At 38.0% G+C, this 21,640-nt stretch overlaps 1 protein-coding gene across 1 annotated transcript in view; it reads right to left on the reverse strand.

Moving 5' to 3' along the window:
- The window catches only part of CYP7B1 (cytochrome P450 family 7 subfamily B member 1), a 224,540-nt gene that overhangs the window by 20,145 nt on the left and 182,755 nt on the right, over positions 1 to 21,640 (reverse strand). The window contains exons 3-4 of the mRNA XM_006150432.3: positions 11,953 to 12,540; positions 11,287 to 11,493 (exon numbers count right to left, since the gene is read on the reverse strand). Coding sequence (XP_006150494.1) covers positions 11,287 to 11,493; positions 11,953 to 12,540 — 795 coding nt within the window. The remainder of the gene's footprint in view (positions 1 to 11,286; positions 11,494 to 11,952; positions 12,541 to 21,640) is intronic.

Genomic DNA, 21,640 nt, shown 5'->3' on the forward strand with positions numbered 1-21,640 from the left:
CTATAGCGAAAAACCTCTCAAAAAAAAAAAAAAAAAAAAAAAAGAAGTTGCTAACATGGGGACCAACATTATGCTAACATGGCATAATGGTTACATTGCTGGATTCCCACATAGTTGCAGTGGTTCAAGTCCAGGACCTGGGGGTGTAAACTCATGCCAGGAGTATGTGTGTGCTTGCCTAAGATCCTGAGAGAAGAAGGGAGAAGAAGGGATTGGCGTGGTCATCCCCCCTGGGGAGTGATTTCTCTCCTTCTGTCTCTCTGTTTCTCTCTGTCTCTCTGGTGAGCACATGTGTCCTATAGCATCTCTCTCTCTCTTTAGCACATGTGTCCTATAGCAACTATCTCTCCAAAAGAAAGAAAGGAAGGAAGGAAGGAAGGAAGGAAAGGAGGAAGGAAGGAAGGAAAGGAGGAAGGAAGGAAGGAAGGAAAAGAAAATCCCCCAAAACCTCACACTGAGCATGTGGTATACATGTGTGCCCAGAATCCTGGGAGGAGAAAGGAGAGAGGAGAGGGTATTGCAGTGTGACCATCTTCCCTAAGAGGTGATTTCTCACTTTCTGTCTCTCTCTCTTTCTCTGTCTTTCTGGCAAGTGCACATGCCTTATAGCAAAACTCTCTCTCAAAATAAATAATAAAAAAAGAAGTTGCTAACTTGAAGAAGCATATACACCTCCCAAACAGTCTCATCAGAAGAAAGGATCTTGATCAACTCCACTAATGTCTGAATTATATAAAGTTTACATTTTTCAAGCACACGATTTCTTTTATATTAAGGAAACTTTTCAAAATAACACTTGTAACTGTGACAAATACACCATATAAATGTAAGATGTTAACAAGGAAGACTGTGTGAGGGGATATATAGAACTTTTTCTACTATCTTTGTAATTTTTCTGTAAATCTAAAACTATGCTAAAATGAAGTTTATTTTTATTTAAAAAATACTCATAAGATTCTAATGTGAACTTCTAGCTCAGTCCTTATGCTCAAACCCAACGGCATTTGAGATTTGATGATACATATTTTATAGCAAAATAGTGGTACATTTTTAGAGCACGCTTGCCTAAGATGATAGTGGTTAAGGGTAGGCATTGAATTTAGACAGATTTGGCATCAATTTTTAGCTCTGCCACTATTTAGTTCTATCATTTGGGTTGGCTAACTAAACTTGCTGAACTTTATTACTGAATAACTAAATAAAATACCTGAGAATTAAATAAGCTAATATAGGGGCCAGTGGGTGGCATGGTGGTTAAGGCGCTGGACACTCCCACATGGCCAACCATGGCTTGAGTCCTGGATCTGGTGGCTTGCTTTCTCACTCCACCCCCCCCATCTCTGTCTCTCTCTCTCTAGTCAAATTAAAATGAATGAATAAAATTAAATAAATAATCTTAAAAAATAGTAAGTAAATAAGCTAATATATATAAAGCACTTAACGGTGCCTGGCAATAGCCAAATACTAGTTGTTAACATCATCACTCACAGTATCTTATCCTATAGTTAAGAATTCAGTCAACTGTGTCACTACTTAGCTTCATTTCCTGATCTCATACATGTGCATGTTGTGGTTGGCTTTTTAGAATTAAGGTATAAGAATTCTTCCCAGGACCAGCAGTTGGCATAATGGCTATGTTGCTGGACTCCCATGTATTCGATCATAGTTTGAGTCCCGGACCCAGTGGCTTAAACTGACGCTGGGTGCATGTGCATGCATGTCCAGGATCCCGAGAAGGGAATGGAGGAGAAGGATTGCGGCATGGCCATCCCCTCTGGGTGGTGATTTCTCACTTTCTGTCTCTCTTGTCTGTCTTTCTGGTGAGTGCACATGCCCTATATCAAAAACTTCTGCACATCAATAAAATAAATAAATAAATAAATAAATAAATAAATAAATAAAAAAAAAGAATTCCTCTCCCCTCCGCGGCTGCAGTCCCCCAGAATATCTTGGAGCATCCTGGTGAAGATCATATGAAACAATATGAGACTATGAAATTGCTTTGGTAACTGCTCTGCTTCTCTGTATTTCTAGCAAATCCACTCTTTTAGATTCACATATAAGTGAGATCATGTAGTATGTGTCCTTCCATGTCTGGTTTATTTCTCTTAGCATAATATCCTCCACGTTACCAGAGGCTGGGGAGGGGAGAGGTGGAGAGGACAGAGAGAGGCTGGCCAATGACACAAACGGGTACAAGGTAGCAATTAGAGGATGAGCTCTGGTGTCCTACTGATCAGGAGAATGACTGGAGCTGGCCACGCCCCACTAGGGGAGTGCCTTTTTCTTCTTCTCTCTTTCTCTTGTCTTTTTGGTAAGTGCATGTGCTCTTTGGTAATTAAAATGAATAAAGAAAACAAAATAAATATTCAAATTATTAATATATTAGCATGGACTATCTAGTGATCATGATTATTTATTATTAAGGACTTTTTTCCAACTGATTGTTCCTTCCTTAGCTCCCCCACACCTCCAATCTGCTTACCAGTGATGGGTTTAAAAATCTTCAACAGAACTTTTCTGGATAAGCTGAACACTTATCATTCTTGAGTAACTGTTATTTACTATTTTTTTTTTTAATTTACTAGATTTTGCCCACTCTAGTTTTACAGCACCTCTTTTTATCCCAATATCTCTCAAGTGGACCATATTTACAAAATGATTGACCAAAATTAGGCACTTTCCATTCACCGGAATCATTCTGGAGTTACAATCCCCCTTGCATTATGTTCCCACTAGAGTTGGTTTGCTCTTTTCACAGAGGAGCACAGAAAGGGCACTCCTGTGGGGTAAGGCAGACTTGATACATTGCTAGCTTGGTTCATAAGTAGTTGAAAATGAAGAATGTAAACTTGGTAGGGATTTAGGGTACCAGCTGTTGGCGTAATGGCTGTGTTGCTGGACTTGCATGTAGTCGACCGTGGTTCAAGTTCCAGACCCGGTGGCTAAAATTCACGCCGGGCGCATGTGCGTGCGTGCCCAAGATCCTGAGAGGAGAATAGAGGAAAAATGATTGTGGCATGGCCATTCTCTCTGGGGGTGATTTTTCACTTTCTGTCTCTGTCTCTCTCTATCTCTCTGGCGAGTTCATGCGCCCTATAGCAAAAACCTCTCCACAAAAAGAAGAAAAAAAACTTGGTAGGGATGTGACGAAGGTTAAATATCATTTGGGTTTGGGTGATGATAATGCATCATACATATTGAACTATAATTTGTGACATTACCTTTAGTTATTTACATACTTATTCAGATCAACCATAAGAAGTAGTGTTCATCAAGATTATGTGCTGGGGCCAGTAGGTTATGTGGTGGTTAAGGCTCTGGACTCCCACATGGCTGACTGAGGTTCGAGTCTTAGACCTGGTGGCTTGCTTTCTCAATTTCCCTTTCTTTCTCTTTATCCCTCTCTGATAAATTTAAATAATAGTAAATAAAACTAAATAATTCTTAAAAGATATTATTTGCTTCCTGTTTATTAAGATTTCAATGTTAAGATCTTCTACTTTTTGCCTTTTTTCTTTTTTTTTGAGAGAGGTTTTTGCTATAGGGTGCATGTGCTTGCCAGAAAGACAGTGAGAGACAGAGAGAAAGAAAGTAAGAAATCTCCCCGAAGGGGGGTTGGCCACGCTGCAATTCCTTCTCCTCCATTCTCCTCTCAGGATCTTGAGCATTCACACATACGTGCCCGGCATAAGTTTAAGCCACTAGGTTTGGGACTTGAACCGTGGTTGATTACATGGGAGTCCAGTGAGGTAGCCATTATGCCCACTGTTGGTCCAGATGATAGTGGTTAAGGGTAGGCATTGAATTTAGACAGATTTGGCATCAATTTTTAGCTCTGCCACTATTTAGTTCTATCATTTGGGTTGGCTAACTAAACTTGCTGAACTTTATTACTGAATAACTAAATAAAATACCTGAGAATTAAATAAGCTAATATAGGGGCCAGTGGGTGGCATGGTGGTTAAGGCGCTGGACACTCCCACATGGCCAACCATGGCTTGAGTCCTGGATCTGGTGGCTTGCTTTCTCACTCCACCCCCCCCATCTCTGTCTCTCTCTCTCTAGTCAAATTAAAATGAATGAATAAAATTAAATAAATAATCTTAAAAAATAGTAAGTAAATAAGCTAATATATATAAAGCACTTAACGGTGCCTGGCAATAGCCAAATACTAGTTGTTAACATCATCACTCACAGTATCTTATCCTATAGTTAAGAATTCAGTCAACTGTGTCACTACTTAGCTTCATTTCCTGATCTCATACATGTGCATGTTGTGGTTGGCTTTTTAGAATTAAGGTATAAGAATTCTTCCCAGGACCAGCAGTTGGCATAATGGCTATGTTGCTGGACTCCCATGTATTCGATCATAGTTTGAGTCCCGGACCCAGTGGCTTAAACTGACGCTGGGTGCATGTGCATGCATGTCCAGGATCCCGAGAAGGGAATGGAGGAGAAGGATTGCGGCATGGCCATCCCCTCTGGGTGGTGATTTCTCACTTTCTGTCTCTCTTGTCTGTCTTTCTGGTGAGTGCACATGCCCTATATCAAAAACTTCTGCACATCAATAAAATAAATAAATAAATAAATAAATAAATAAATAAATAAATAAATAAATAAATAAATAAATAAATAAATAAATAAATAAATAAATAAATAAATAAATAAATTGCACATCAATAAAATAAATAAATAAATAAATAAATAAATAAATAAATAAAAAAAAAGAATTCCTCTCCCCTCCGCGGCTGCAGTCCCCCAGAATATCTTGGAGCATCCTGGTGAAGATCATATGAAACAATATGAGACTATGAAATTGCTTTGGTAACTGCTCTGCTTCTCTGTATTTCTAGCAAATCCACTCTTTTAGATTCACATATAAGTGAGATCATGTAGTATGTGTCCTTCCATGTCTGGTTTATTTCTCTTAGCATAATATCCTCCACGTTACCAGAGGCTGGGGAGGGGAGAGGTGGAGAGGACAGAGAGAGGCTGGCCAATGACACAAACGGGTACAAGGTAGCAATTAGAGGATGAGCTCTGGTGTCCTACTGATCAGGAGAATGACTGGAGCTGGCCACGCCCCACTAGGGGAGTGCCTTTTTCTTCTTCTCTCTTTCTCTTGTCTTTTTGGTAAGTGCATGTGCTCTTTGGTAATTAAAATGAATAAAGAAAACAAAATAAATATTCAAATTATTAATATATTAGCATGGACTATCTAGTGATCATGATTATTTATTATTAAGGACTTTTTTCCAACTGATTGTTCCTTCCTTAGCTCCCCCACACCTCCAATCTGCTTACCAGTGATGGGTTTAAAAATCTTCAACAGAACTTTTCTGGATAAGCTGAACACTTATCATTCTTGAGTAACTGTTATTTACTATTTTTTTTTTTAATTTACTAGATTTTGCCCACTCTAGTTTTACAGCACCTCTTTTTATCCCAATATCTCTCAAGTGGACCATATTTACAAAATGATTGACCAAAATTAGGCACTTTCCATTCACCGGAATCATTCTGGAGTTACAATCCCCCTTGCATTATGTTCCCACTAGAGTTGGTTTGCTCTTTTCACAGAGGAGCACAGAAAGGGCACTCCTGTGGGGTAAGGCAGACTTGATACATTGCTAGCTTGGTTCATAAGTAGTTGAAAATGAAGAATGTAAACTTGGTAGGGATTTAGGGTACCAGCTGTTGGCGTAATGGCTGTGTTGCTGGACTTGCATGTAGTCGACCGTGGTTCAAGTTCCAGACCCGGTGGCTAAAATTCACGCCGGGCGCATGTGCGTGCGTGCCCAAGATCCTGAGAGGAGAATAGAGGAAAAATGATTGTGGCATGGCCATTCTCTCTGGGGGTGATTTTTCACTTTCTGTCTCTGTCTCTCTCTATCTCTCTGGCGAGTTCATGCGCCCTATAGCAAAAACCTCTCCACAAAAAGAAGAAAAAAAACTTGGTAGGGATGTGACGAAGGTTAAATATCATTTGGGTTTGGGTGATGATAATGCATCATACATATTGAACTATAATTTGTGACATTACCTTTAGTTATTTACATACTTATTCAGATCAACCATAAGAAGTAGTGTTCATCAAGATTATGTGCTGGGGCCAGTAGGTTATGTGGTGGTTAAGGCTCTGGACTCCCACATGGCTGACTGAGGTTCGAGTCTTAGACCTGGTGGCTTGCTTTCTCAATTTCCCTTTCTTTCTCTTTATCCCTCTCTGATAAATTTAAATAATAGTAAATAAAACTAAATAATTCTTAAAAGATATTATTTGCTTCCTGTTTATTAAGATTTCAATGTTAAGATCTTCTACTTTTTGCCTTTTTTCTTTTTTTTTGAGAGAGGTTTTTGCTATAGGGTGCATGTGCTTGCCAGAAAGACAGTGAGAGACAGAGAGAAAGAAAGTAAGAAATCTCCCCGAAGGGGGGTTGGCCACGCTGCAATTCCTTCTCCTCCATTCTCCTCTCAGGATCTTGAGCATTCACACATACGTGCCCGGCATAAGTTTAAGCCACTAGGTTTGGGACTTGAACCGTGGTTGATTACATGGGAGTCCAGTGAGGTAGCCATTATGCCATCTGTTGGTCCCAACCTTTTTTCTTATCTTCACATAGTTAGTTAACTTTTTCTTCTTCTCTTCTGTATTTCAGACCTGCAGTCCTAAATCCTACCTCTATCTGAGCTTTTTCTTTCTGGATCAACTGGAATACAAATTTTATTTTTTCTGAGTTCCTCAAACTTCTTCTTCTTCATTTATATATGTATATATTTTTTGCCACAGAGCACATTCACTCACCAGAGAGAGAAAAAGAGAGAAAATTAGAAATCACCCCCTCCCTGGGGGTGATGGCCACACCACAATTCCTTCTCCATTTTCACCTCAGGATTTTGAGCAAGCACTCACATGTACTGGTATGATTTTTTAAGCTGTGGGGCCCAGGACTTGAACTGTAGAGTAGGCTATGTGGGATCCAGCCTTTATCACCATGCTACCTGCTGGCCCCCAAACTTCCGTTTATTTTATGTTCAGCTTTTCCTTTTGAGCCATGTTTAGGCCCACAGTAGCAGTTATTTAAACTTTTTTCTGAATCATTTCATATTTACTAAGTTATTTAAAGTGTTTACTTAAGTTTAATTGTGGAGAGCTTTACTAAACAGTAAAAGATATTTTTTTTAAAAAAATAATTATTGTCTAATTTTATTGATCATTATTTATTTATTTTTTTTTAAAAAAATTCACTACAGAGCATGTGTGCTCACCAGAGATAGAGTTAGAGAGAGAAAGTGAGAAAGCAAGCCACCAGATCTGGGACTCACCTGGGATCAGCCATGTGGGAGTCCAGCACCTTAATCACTATGCCATCTGCTGACCTGCAGGCCTAGAGGGTTTTCTTGTTTGTTTGTTTGTTTTTGGCTTAGTATTTTTGTTTTTATTCATTTAGTTTTACTATTATTTTTTTAATTTGCCAGGTGTCACATATGTGTGCTAGACAGAGACAGAGAGAAAGAGTGAGAAAACATCCCCCCGCCCCCATAGGGGATGATCATGCTGTAATCCCTTCTCCACTTCTCCTTCTTTTTAGGATTTTGGACATACACATACTCACTTTGCTGTTCTAACATCAAAATTATTCTTCATATTAAAAAAATGAAGCATTCATTTCATCACAAATTTGGTACTTATTTCTTGAAGAAACTGCATTTAAAAAATATAGAACCTGGGCCAGCAAGTGGTGCAAAAGTTATGGTGGCTAAACCCCACATGGCCAACTTCAAGGGAGTCAAGCTTTGGGCTTGAAAAACACTCCAGGTGTGTGCGCGTGTGCACGTGCCCAAAACTCTGAGAGGAGAATGAAGGAGAAGGGATTGTGGTATGGCTGTCCCCTCTGGGGGGTTGGTTTCTCACTTTCTCTCTTCTATCTCTCTTTCCAACTCCAGAAAGTGCACATAGCTTATACTAAACCAAAAATACAGAGAACTCTTTTCTTACAGAGAGAAGGGTTAGCGCATGTGGTGCACAGTGCATATTTAATTTTGTAAACCTTGCCTTTGCTCACACTCTTTTGACATGGAGAAATACTCATAATTAGTTTATTGAAAAATGATCTTTTCTTTCAATGACAAGGAGTTGAAGATAAAAAGAGAGAGTTGATGAATTCTAACCTTTTTTTGGGGGGGGCAGAGGTTTTTGCCTTAGAGCATATGCACTCCTAGGAAAGAGAGACAGAGGCAGAGACAGAGAGAGGGAAAGTGAGAAATCACGACTCCGGTTGAGGGCCATGTCACAATCCCTTTTCCTCCATTCTCCTCTCAGGATCTTGGCCATACACACACACACACACACACACACACACACACACACACACACGTCCTCATGAGTCACCAGGTCTGGGACTCGAACCATGATGAGCTATGTGGGAGTCCAGCAATGTCATCTGCTGGTCCCAATTTTTTTCTTTTTTAAAGATAGTCATGATCCTACTGTCTTAGTCTGTAGGCACACACCACCATGCACAGTCTTTAGGTTGGACTAGGAATTCAACTCGGGTTTCCCGTATGGCCCTGGCCTGCATCCACAGCATCTTAGCATCAAGCACCACAATTTATCTTAAGTAAAATTTTAAGGTTAATAACTATGTACAGAATACAAACATATAGTCACTGAAGTTTATTTGCACTACTTTCTAATATGTATCATCTTATTCACAAAATGCAATCAAAATTATTCGAATATATGAGAAATATAACATAGATCTTTATAGAAATTGCAAATCTTCTATCCAGAAAATACTTTATATCAAAGTAGAGGCAACCACTCAGAATTTTACACAAATTTTGTGTATTTTCCTCCAGGGATTATATAAAACAATATGAGAAAATAATTGTATTTTATTTTATAGAGATTTTTGCTATAGGGCACATGCGCTTGCCAGGGAAACAGAGAGAGACAGAGAGACAGAAAGTGAGAAATCATCCGCTGGTGGGGATGGTCAAGCTGCAATCCCTTCTCCTCCATTCTCCTCACAGGATTTTGGACATGCACTCACATGCAACTGGCATGAGTTTTAAGCCACCAGGTCTGGGACTCAAACTGGGGTCAACTATGTTGGAGTCCAGCAGCATAACCATTATGCCATCTGCTGGTCTCAATATTTGTATTTTAATATTGCTAGGGTTCTTTTATTGCTCCAAGTAAGTATAAAATTTCATTGATAATGTACGCAAATGACTGGAAACTACAAAATGAGACCCTTATCTCAATTGATTGCCAGTACATGACACACTTCCTGCTGTTGCCTCTGATGGGTCTAAGCCTGAACAGTAGGAACAATTTCTACAAGACTTGGGCCATTCTTCTCAATGTCCACTGGTGGTCAATACTGACCAAGAGTAGGAGAGCCTTTATGCCCAGAAATTCTCATGAAAGAACCCTAAGTATAGTTCAAAGACTTAGGGGACAGCAGGTATTGTGCTTGTTAAGGTGTTGGACTCCCACATGGCAGACCAGGGTTCAAGTCCCAGATCTGGTGGCTCGCTTTCTCAATTTTCCTCTCTCTCTTTCTTTCTCTGGTAAAATTAAAAAATAATAATAAAAAGAAATGAAATTAATGAAATAACTAATTCTTTTAAAAAATACATTTTTTAAAAGTTTGAGGGTAGAGCCAGCAGGTGGCATAGTGGCTGAAGTGCTGGATTCCCACATGGCTAACTGGGGCTCTTGGCTGCTTGAAAATCACTCCGGGTTTGTGTGTGCACCCAAAATCCAGAGAGAAGAATGGAGGAGAAGAGATTGCAGCATGGCCATTCTTCCTGAGAAGTGATATCTCACTTTTCTCTTTGTCTCTCTCTGGTGAGTACAAGTACCCCTTAGGAAAAAAAAAGTTGAGACCAAAATAGGTTAAAAGATTTACTTATATTGTAAAAAGAATATGCAATAGGAATAGATTTGTATATTTATTCAAAGGGACTTGGAATATTGCACCCTAATGGTACCATAGAATGAAATGTTAATACGAAAGGGATAGAAAATAACTTATTGATACAGAATTTAACTATGGGAGTATAAGTTTATTCAGATAATAGTAATTGTTATGATTTGAATGTGTCTCCTAAATTTCATATGTTAGAAACTTTAATCCCCAAATTCATATGTTAACGCTATTTGGAGGTCAGGCCCCCGGGATTAGATATAGTCTTCAGGGTGGCTCCCTCATGTAAGAGCTGTTAGCTTTATAAGAAGAGGAAGAAAGACCTGAGCTGATGTGCACTTGTTCTGTCTTGCCATGTGATACTCTCCATCATATTACAACACAGCAAAAAGATCTTCATCAGATGCTGACACCATGCTCTTGAACTACCCACCCTCCAGAACCGTGAGCTAAATAAACCTGTATTTTTTATAAATTAGCCAGTCTGTGATAGTCAGTGATAGCAACAGAAAACAGGCTTAGAGAGTAGTGAAGGCCCCTCTCAAAATGAGTAAAGGGGAATGTGATCTGCTTTGATCAGAAAGTTCATGTCACTGATAAACAGACCTATGTAGAGCTAGAAAAAAATTTACCTAATAGTGATCTGAAACATACGTGAAATAGCGACCAAGAGTGACCATATATATATCTCACGAGTCAGTGCATATTTTATATTTTATAAAATACTTACATTTCACAAGGAGTGGTTGGTAGTTGTTGCTTTGTCTTTGATTTTTCTTCCTTCCCTCCCCCCTTCCTTTCTTTATTTCCTTTTTTTTCTTGAATGTGTTTAAATTATGAACTTTCACTGGAAAGCATTTTTATTACATTTTAAAGAATCATATATTCCAAGCTATGAGACATCCTAAACCGTGCCTGAAAATAGACATCACTTTAAGGAAGAATAAATGTATTTTACTCACAGTTGCCTTTCTGAAATACTCTCCGTTTCAATTCTCAAATACTTTTCTTGTCAAGATAGTGCACCAGTGTTTGGAAAGCATTAGCACACCAACAGATGCTCAGAATCAAATGACTTAATAGGCATAAACTTTTTTTCAAATAATTGCAAAGCTTTGGTTTAGCCTTTTGCATACCTTGCATAGTTAATTACCTAGGCTTTAATGTTTACATGCAATGAGAGTATCTACGGCTATAAACTACATAATTTATAATTGATGTAAATGGGTGTTATTATGTCAATTAGGCAGCTGTGTCCTCCACCTCTTAGTAAACAGCCATGAGTGATAAACCGAGTTTGCAGAGAGGTATCTTCTTTTCTTCATAACAGATAAAAATAAATTACCTAGGTAGACCAGGTTGTCCAATTGTTCTCTGGTGAGGTGGATGGAAAATCCAGACCCTTTCTTTTGACCTGTTGACTGCAGCAAATGGTCAATTTCGTCATGCACGGCTGCCATAGCTTCTGGGTGCCGCAGAAGATAATACATTGTCCAGAACATGGAAGGAATAGTGTTTGCCACAGAGGCCCAGAGAAAGCCTAAATGATGTGCTGGGAGAAAATAAGTGAAAAGGAAGATTAATAGCGTTTATTACACTGATTAGATTTGCAGTGTGCTAATTAAAAGATGTTAGGACACAGACCTAGCCAAGGATCAGTGCATGCTAATGAGGACCAATAGGCTTCTGAAGTCTAATTTTCTGCTTAATGAGAATAGTTTAAAATGTAATGTGTGTGTGGGGGGCGGGGAGGTGGGGGATGAGATAAGAGGAGTAAATGCAGCTTAGTTATACTCCTCATTATCACCATTAAGTGTCTTGTTTTACCACCTCAGCAAAAAAAAAAAAAAAAATCAATTATCACAGAGGGTTGTTTCAGAGTAAAACATTTTATCATCAGCCAATTAGAAAGAGCATAAAAATTTTCAAGGTCGCCATTTTGCCTTTTTATTTCGAAGGTCTACTGTAAATTATTTTATTTTAGGCAAGTAATCATTCAGAAGTTTCTTACCTCCTTTCTCCAACTCCTCAGGCGTGTAGTATTTCTCCAGGATCTCTTGCCTCATCTGAAAAACTTCTGAAGGTCCCTGTGTATTAGCTAAGCTCTTGGAGGTCAAGCACTCTATAAGTGTTTTCCGAATAGACTTAACCTTTCCTAGAAGCTCAATGGGTATAGATAACAAATATGGAAACTTATCATCAAATTTTATAAAATCAGCTTGTAATTCTCTGATAAATTTTTTCCCGTCACCATTAATAACTTTTCCATGGATGGTTGTAAATGTAATCTCAAATATTATTGAACTACAGAATGTAAACAATTGTGCCTTGTTCCAACTTTCTGTTTTTAATAGTTGGGATTCAAACATTTGTTTTATATTCTGTGTCATGCTTTCTAAGAGTATATCCAAAGATTTGCCCTGCAAAAATTGATAGCATGAGTGAAAATCATTATTCATGTCATTATTGTGTACCATCTTCTTGATGGAAAATGCTTTCAGTGCTATTTTATCAGTAAATCTTTGAAAGCTTAATTGTTTATGATTTTTTATCACTGCCTGGTATTCAAAAGGGTCCAGGATAAGTGTTGAGTACATCCCTAAAAGAAAGAAAATGAGTAAGAATATGAGTTCATTTTGTAGCAAAACATAAATACCTTAAATATTTATATTAAATATTTTCAAATAGAAATATCTTAATAACTAATGTACAAAGTATAGTAATAAAAATCAATTTTATTTGAAGATTTGCTACATGTTTTCAAAGGAATACTGAGAAAAACTCTAGAAACTTGAAGTTAATAGCCTCAAGATCTCAATGACCTTTACAAAGATAGTATACTTTTCTGAATTTTATTTAAAGTACTCAACCATTGTAAATATCCTTTAAATATTCTCATAACCCCTTGACTTATACAATCTGCATATTTTTCCCCAATAAAAGATACAGAAAACAATGTAATGAATTGGTAAGATGCCATTTTATTACTGATTATTTACACTTTATAAAGAGCTTTTTCATACTTAGTGTAATCTTAGTTTTGGCTGGACACAATAATTTTAACTCAAATAAATGATTTTAACTCAAATAAATAAACAGGTACTGAAAATTAAATGTTCAATTCAGCACTAGCAAAACATTACAAATGCCAGCAATTTCATTTTTGTACATGAGAAAAATAGCGGCCCGGGAAGACTTAATATCATGTCCCAGGTCACATATTGACCTGTGAATGACAGAAATTTTAAACTAGAATCCATTCATGCATTCATTCATTCATACATCCATTGAACATTTATTGAAATGCAGACACTCAATTAGATTTCTTTCTCTTGAGATACAAATATGTAAAAGAAAAAAAATCATTGTATCATTAGGGATAATGATGTAGCAGAGGTGTGAATATAGTATACAGGAAGCAGTAAGTGGAATTTGATTCAGTCTGCCTGGAATTACCACTAAAGATTCCTTGAGGTGATTTAATTTATATTTTCTATATATCAGCATTGCTCAAACTTATCTGATTACAAAACTCTTAACAACACATATTCCTGGGCCAGCAGGTGCTACCGTAGTTAAAGCTTGGGACTCCCACATGTCTGACCGCAGTTCGAGTCCTGGACCTAGTCTCTCACTTCCTATTTTCCCTCTTGCTCTTTCACTCTATGTCTCTCTGGTAAGCACATGTACTCGATAGCAAACCTAAAATAGCAATAATAATAATACATTAAATAAATGTGAAAAATACAGATTCCTGCAAGATTCTGATTCATAAGGCTTATGAGTAGGATCCACAAGTCTCTATTTTTTTATAATTATTTATTTTATTTTATTCATTCATTCATTTACTTTTTAGTTTGACCAGAGAAAGGCAGAGGGTGAGAATGAGAGAGAGAGGAAGTGAGAAAGCAAGCCACCAGATTCAGGACTCAAACCCTGGTCGGCCATGTGGGAATGTTCAGCACCCTAACCACCATGCCACCTGCTGGTCCCAACAAGTCTCTATTTTTGATAAGATTCTGAAATTATTCTAAAAAAGCACTTCGAAGATCACAGTTGTATCAAGATCTGGGTCTTAAAACCAGAAGAGGGAACCAGCAGGTGTTATGTTGGTTCAGGCACTGGACTCCCAGATGACTGACCATGGTTGGAGTCCTCAACCTGGCAGCTTGAAAATTACGTGAGTAATTTCTTACTTTCCCTCTCATTCCCTCTCTCTCTCTCTCTCCATGGGGAGCACATGTGTCCTATGGCAAAAACCAAAAAAAAAAAAAAAAAAAAAAGAAAAGAAAGAAAATCCAGAAGGGATAGGGACCTTGGAGAGCTGCTAGTACAACCCTTGCATGTAACAGTTGAGAAAGATGAAGAAAGTCAAGAGTGGCTTAAGGACAAGATTATGCTGCCATTTTTAATAGCAGAGCCGAGACAAGCAGTGACTTTCAGGGCATGCAACCCTGTACCTCACAGTGCTGTTTCTTTTCTCTAGAGTACTGTTTGAAGATTCCTTCTAATTAGACATATTATTCAGATAGCATTCAATCATGGCATTTAACAAGTCTTTCCTGTCCAAGAACAAACATGAAATTTAGAGGATCCTACAAACTTTAGTGTCTAATTATTTGTTGACTTGACTTCATTATCATTCCTATGTGTACATGTGAGCGAGTGTGTGTGGATGTGTGTGTGGCTTTCTTAGATGAACAACTTCTCACTTGTCATTTATGGCAAGTCAAATGGCATCACAGAAATTCAATTCAATTTGGGATAAGATATTTAGGATAAAGTTTTGGAATAGTTTTTCAGCCATTTGACTTAATCTTAGAAACAAAATACATGTGTTTTTGTTTTCAAATTTAAAAACATAATTTAAGTTTTAATATACATCAACACATGTGCTATAATGTTATTTCTAAAAATGAATCATATGACTTGAATTTTATTCACTCCATTTCCCTTGATTTATCTAATAATGTGAGACGATCTAGAAATGAGAGTAAAGTTAGAGGTGGCTACTCATTCTGGTCCGATCTCTAAGCGGTCTTCTACAAAGTAAACTGAACTCTTTTTTTTTTTTTAATAATTGTTTTTTTTGTTTCATTTTTATTTATTATTCACTTTATTTTCATTTGAACAGAGAGAGAGAGAGAGAGAGAGAGAGAGAGAGAGAGAGAGAGAGAGAGAGAGAGAGAGAGAGAGAGAGAGAGAGAGAGAGAGAAAGTGAGAAAGCAAGCCACCAGGTCTGGGACTTGAACCATGGTCAGCCACATGGGAGTGTCCTAACCACCACGCCACCTGCTGGTCCCAGTAAACTGAACTCTTTTATTGTTGTTTTCTTTTGTTCCAGAGAGAGCAAAAAGGAATCAACTGAATTTTGGCATATTTTATGACACCTGCTTTACCATAGCAGTTTAATTAAATAAAACTGCCAGCATCTGCCTGACAAATAATTTTTTAAGAAGTCAATTCTCTTATTTTGTAAAAAATATATAATTTTAGGCAAAGCTTGTATTTTCACAGGTGGTGATTCATACTTTTCTCCTTTCAGTAAATGAAAGAATTTTGCTAAATATCTTTAGGGTTATTTTACATTATTCCCTAAAATTCAGATAGTGTACAAAGGTTTCATTTATAAAACACAATTTTTCAGAGAATATTTTGAATGTTTTCTCCTATCATTTTTTTAATAGAGTTATTTATTTATTTATCTATTTATTTATTTATTTATTTTGGATATACGGTGTGTGCATTCACCGGAGACAGAAAGCGAGAAATCACACCCCTAGGGGGGAAGGCCACATCACAATCCCTTCTCTTCCATTCTCCTTTTGGGATCTTGAGCACGCACGCACACGCACCCAACGTGCGCAGTGGACTATGTGAGTCCAGTGACATAACCATTCCGCCATCTGCTGGTCCCCCTACCAATTTTCTATGTTCATCTATCTAAATGGAAAGACAAAAATAAATGTGTTCAATCACGACTGTAGGTGCTACCGGTAATTGGGCCTACTGAAGCAGGCAGCATGCATGCCAGAGCTTTTATTTTGTCTATAATTCATTACAAATACACACATTCCCTCTCTGCTCCCCATCTCCATTCCCCATCCCCCTTAGGAGTGACGAAATGAGAAGAAACTATGAGGAAAATTTCAAGTAACAGGAATAAAAACTCAATGTAGAAAAACTGGTTCAGTTAGCAACCAATTACCAATGAATTATGCTTTTTAAAAATAAGCAACGTTGGGGTGCTATGGTGGTTTAGGTGCTGGACTCCGACATGGCTGATAAGGGTTTGAGTCCTAGATCTGGCGACTTGCTTTCTCACTTTCCTTCTCTCTCTCTCTGGTCAAATTTAAAATAATAATAATAATACTAAATAAAATAAAATAAATCACTCTTTAAAAATATAAGCAATGTTACCCATAAGTATGTGCAATGGTTACGTTATAGCTTAATATCACAATAAAAATTAAAATAAGCAGTTGTATATACAGAAGTTCTTTTAAAAGCTCATTACTAATTAATGTAATGCAATTTATTTATAAATAAAATGTCACTCTTTCAAAGCTCTTTTCACTCCAGGATCTGTATTTTATCTTTCTCATTCTTATTTTAATCTTCTTCAACATCAAGGCATTATGTTTTATCCATTATCTTTCTGATTAAGATGTGGATTGCTTTAGAAGTACATGGTTTGATTTTCTGAATTTTACTTTTCAAGTGGGTTGGAAGTACTAATAACCCTGGAGATGTTAGCTGGCTTTCCAACTTTTAATCTTCAGTATAAACAATTTAAGCTAAGTTTTCCAAAATTAATATTAATTTAAACCATCTGTCCACCATCTGCTAATGTGAGATGCAAAAACCAGAGTTTCTTTGTGATCTTTAATCAGACAGTTAGGAAAACACATATACATTCATAAAATGAATTTAAATTTCTTAACAAAGGAAATCTGAAAAGTTATTCGGGAGGCTGTGTATTTTTGGAGCAAAATTAACTTTTGCTCCAGTGTGATTTTATGTAAATGGACACCACGTGTCAACAGGCATGCTGCCTAGTTCACAAGGATCACAAGGTAGAAACAATGTTCTCTGCCATGTTTTCAACAGAGAAGAGAATGCTGTCAGCAGCTGATGTGAATTAGCGATTTCAAGAATGTTAGAGTCTGCATTTGTCTAAAATAAAAATGTCAAAGGGGACCCACGTCTACAAAACTATAATGCAAAATTACCCTTTTGAGCAGTAAATTTGAAGTAGGGAGGTCAGAATTTTTAATGGCTTCCTTGCCAATGATGTGATCTTTTTAGGAGCTGACTGGGCCTTAAAGTGATATTAACTCCTAGCGCTCCTGTATAATCTGCACATGATTTTTTTTTTTTTAACTAACTCCATAGCCTTTTCATTTCCTTCAAAATTACTTCTTGCAGAAGGTAAAAGCTACATGATTCAAAGTATGTCAATAAATGTAATTTTAAAAATTCATTCATTCACCTTGATCTTGTACATCCACAAGAAGCCTGACATCTGGTCATTACAAATTACATTTTGATGTTTTCCTTTCAGATATTTGGTACTATATAGAGACTTGACCATGGAAATTCAGATGACTACTTGGCTACTTTGAAAAGAAATGCTCATGCAACAAATAGGAGACAAATTTGAATTTTAAAGAAATTTCCCATTACTACATGATTTTAGTCTCTGTATTTAGCTAGTTTTTCAATAAGATTTCTTTTTCATTTCACACTGAAAATGTTAGTTGGATGAATGGAATATGAACCAATGTTTTACTTTATGAGGATGACCACGTTTGTGTAGACCTCTCTTATTAGGGAGATTTCAGTAGCTGTTGACAATGATGTACACTAGTGCTTCGCTGGGGTGACATCCAGGGAAAGCGATTCCTCTGCACCACCACACAAAACCAATTAGAGAACTATTTTCTGCGACAGGTCATGAATTTACATGGTTTCCCATGAAAAGATGTACCTTTTAATTTCTTTATTAAGATGACATCTGTGTCCCTTGAAACTTTTGGGGATGACAATCATTTGCTAATCACACAAGGATATACACTAACTGAAATCACATTTTTGGAGCAATGGTGGAAGACTGTTCTTCATTTCACATTTTCCAAATGAGCTACTCTGCAAAGTAGTCGTTAGTACCATATACATTAACAGGATTTCTCGACAAGAAGTTATTGAAACTAACTACCAATAAGCAGAAGGGAAGTAGTGTTACATATTCAACTGTGATCATCTGTCTATAGTTGAATTAAAAAACATTACCATGGTCAAATTATTTAGACATCAGAAATTCAGCAAGCTTCCCAGTACCAAAGATGATGTTATCAAGTGTCAGTAGAAACTGCGTAAGCTTCCCAGTATCTAAGATGATGTTATCAAGTGTCAGTAGAAACTGGTTGTCTTTTGGAAAGTGAATAAAATTACTAGAATGTGCCACAAGTTTCTTCTTAATCATCTTAGGCTATTTTTATGTAACATATTAAAAACAAAACATTGATAACTTCAATAATTTGTTGGATCTATTTATTAGAAAACAAGTTTTACTTCAAGTATGAGCGACTTCTTTTAAGTAAACAATACAGTTTGGACATCATGAAGACCAAAGCTCACATAGAAAAGGTGCAAATGGCTGTCACCTTTATGTGTATGATAGCATTTCATCCATTCTAAGGTATTAGGACTTTCCCTATCAAATATTTATTGTGAATCAATCGGTGCTGAGCTCTGGACTGAATGTTGGTAACAGAAGAGTAAATGATATAACGAAGGGAAGACAGTCCAGTGAATTAGCAATAAATTCACAATGTACTAGTGATACTGGAAGTGATATTGGGAGAATACCCAGTAATGAGCTGGAATAGAGGCATCAAATGCGGAAGATACTAGCAAAGACTTCGGGAAGGATGTGAGATGTGACTGTGATCTCAAATGATGAGACCATGTCAGTCAGGTGCAGAACAGCATGCTGGCTGGAGGACCAGCAAGAGGAACAGAGACACAAAAGGGCATAGGACGTGAGGAGGAAATTTCAAATAACACGGTGCATGTGAGGTGCATCGAGCACAAGGTGAGTAGTAGCAAGTGACAGGGTGGAGAGGTTGTGCAAGCAGATCTTGAAGCGTCCTGGGAGCATTACATTATACACTACAGTTCCTCTATTTCTAAGATATGTAATTTTTTTTCCATTCCATTTTTTTCTGAAATCAGAGTGCAAACAAATATTGTTGAAAAAGACTTCCCAGTTGCCAGGCAAAAGAGCAAACTCTTATGAAACGATACAGCCTGTTCATGGGAGAACCCAGCCATGCCGATGGTTTCATCCAGTGGCTCATGCCCCTCCCTTACTGAATATTACATTGACATGGTAGTGCTGAAATTAAGTCACTATGTACGAAAGGTTGCCTTTGGCCCTCGGCAAAGTAATTACCGGCAGAAGAAATTACAGGCTCTCTAGGAATAGCACATAAAATTACAAGGCTGTTTAGAGAAAGTCAGAGGCATGGATGAGGCTGATCTTGATAAGGTTTACTCAAAAGTTGGTGAAAGAACCAGGAGGAGCAGAATCAAGACAGCCAAGGAGCTATAGAGTGTTTCAGAAAGAAAGAGAGGTCAGCACTGTCCAACCAGATGGAGGGGCCTAGCCAGGAGGATCCTCAGGCGACACCAGCAAGCAGGAGGCTGGTGACTGTTGGGAGGAGATAAGCAACCAGAGATAGCCAACGAAGGCACTTGTCTTGACAATCTGAGTGCAAGAGAAGGGACAAAAAAATAAATGGGAAATAAATAGAGGAGAACCTAGAAGAAGCTTAAGTCTTGTTACAGGCTAAGCATGAAGATCCAAGAAAGAAAAAAGGAAGGTAAGTGTGTGAGGAGGAGTCCTGAAGTACCATCCTGAAGGAGACAAGAAGACAGATCCTGGGGACAGGTAAATGGATAGTCTGGAACTGTCTTTGGAATTGGAGAAAAAGTGCAAAGATGGTTGTCAAATGGGGAATCTGAGGGAGACTGCCCGATGTCTTCAGTTCACAGAGGAAGGACATTAAGGAGAGAAAACCGTGTTGCTAGAGCTTGGTGAGAGCTGGGAGACTGGACACAATCTCCTTGACCTCTTTCTGCCACTCACCCCCTACCATAGGTCACCCCAACCAGAGATTATGGAGCAAAGGAGAGTGGGTAATCTAGCGAATGGTCTTCAGGGTACCCAGAGAACAGACAAAGCAAAGGAAGGGAATTGCTTACCCAGCTGATAAACTGATGTGGAAGATTGAGTACAAAAACAGTCATAATCAATTCCTTCTCTTTCCACATGTGTTCCCATGCGATGTGACTCTCCCACTCAATGAGGCAGAGACTACTGCCCTGTCCTTGAATCTGGGCTGGACTGAGACTTGCTTTAACTAACAGAACATGGTACAAGTGAGATTTTGCAACATCTGGGCCTAGGTTTAAGGGACCTTGCAGCTTTTCTTCTGGCCATCTTGAAACACTAACTGTCATGCAAGACGTTGCTTTCAGGAAGAAAGACCATGTGAACGGGAGGCTCAGCCAGGCATGTGATGAGGCCATTGTGGACCACGCAGCACCAATCCAGCAGCCAGATTACAATCCAGGCAAAATCAGCTTTTTTTTTTTTTTTTTGGAGAAATTTTTGCCTTAGAATATGTGTGCTTGCCGGAGACAGAAAGAAAAACAGTGAGAGGGAAAGTGAGAAATCACTCTCCAGAGTGGATGACTACACTACAATCCCTTCTCCTCCTGATATTTTGGATATGCAAACACGCACACAAAAGTGATTTTGAAGCCACCAGGTCTGGGACTTGAACTGCAGTCGGTCATGTGGGAGTCAAGCAACATTACCACTACGTTGTCTACTGGTTCCAGATATTTTTTTTAAAAAGAATTATTTTATTTGGGACCAGAAGATGGCATAATGGTTATGTTGCTGGACTCCCACATGGCCAACCACAGTTCAAGTTCTGGATCTGGTGGCTTCAAACTCTAACTAACAGAACATGGTAAAGTGAGAGTTTGCAACATCTGGGTCTGGGCCTCAAGGAAACCTTGCATGCATGCAGGTGAGTGTGTGTGCATGCCCAAAATTCTGAGAGGAGAATGGATGAAAAGGGACTGTGGCATAGCCATCTCCCCCTAGGGGATGATTTCTCGCTTTCTTTCTCTTTATCTCTCACTGTCTCTCTGGCTAGCATACACATCCTATAGAAAAATTTTATTTTTTAAAAAAGAATTATTTGATGTAATTTTATTTACTATTACTTTTTAATTTGACCAGAAAGAGAAAGAGGGAAAGTGTGAAAGCAAGTCACCAGGTCCAGGACTTGAACCATCATTGACCATGTGGGAGCCTTAACCACCATGTCAGCTGCTGGTCCCAATCAGCTATTGTTTCAAGCCATTAAAATTTGGAGAGACTTTTTATGCATCAATAGACAGCTGATGGAGCTGGATACCTTTGGCCTTAAAAGAGAATAACTGTGAACATTCCAGCTTCTCCTCCCACCCCTAGGATGTTGCAGGTATATAGTAATCTTGCTATATATATTGGCTGTCCGTAGTAAGCATTTAATTGGCACTTGAAGCATGGTGAACATTTAAAAATGAACAATACATTCTGTATACCAATTGCTGCTAGGGACTTGAGCAGGGAAAGA

The sequence above is a fragment of the Tupaia chinensis genome, unplaced genomic scaffold (assembly GCF_000334495.1).
Source record: "Tupaia chinensis unplaced genomic scaffold, TupChi_1.0 Scaffold000288_2, whole genome shotgun sequence".
Classification (NCBI taxonomy): Eukaryota; Metazoa; Chordata; class Mammalia; order Scandentia; family Tupaiidae; genus Tupaia; species Tupaia belangeri.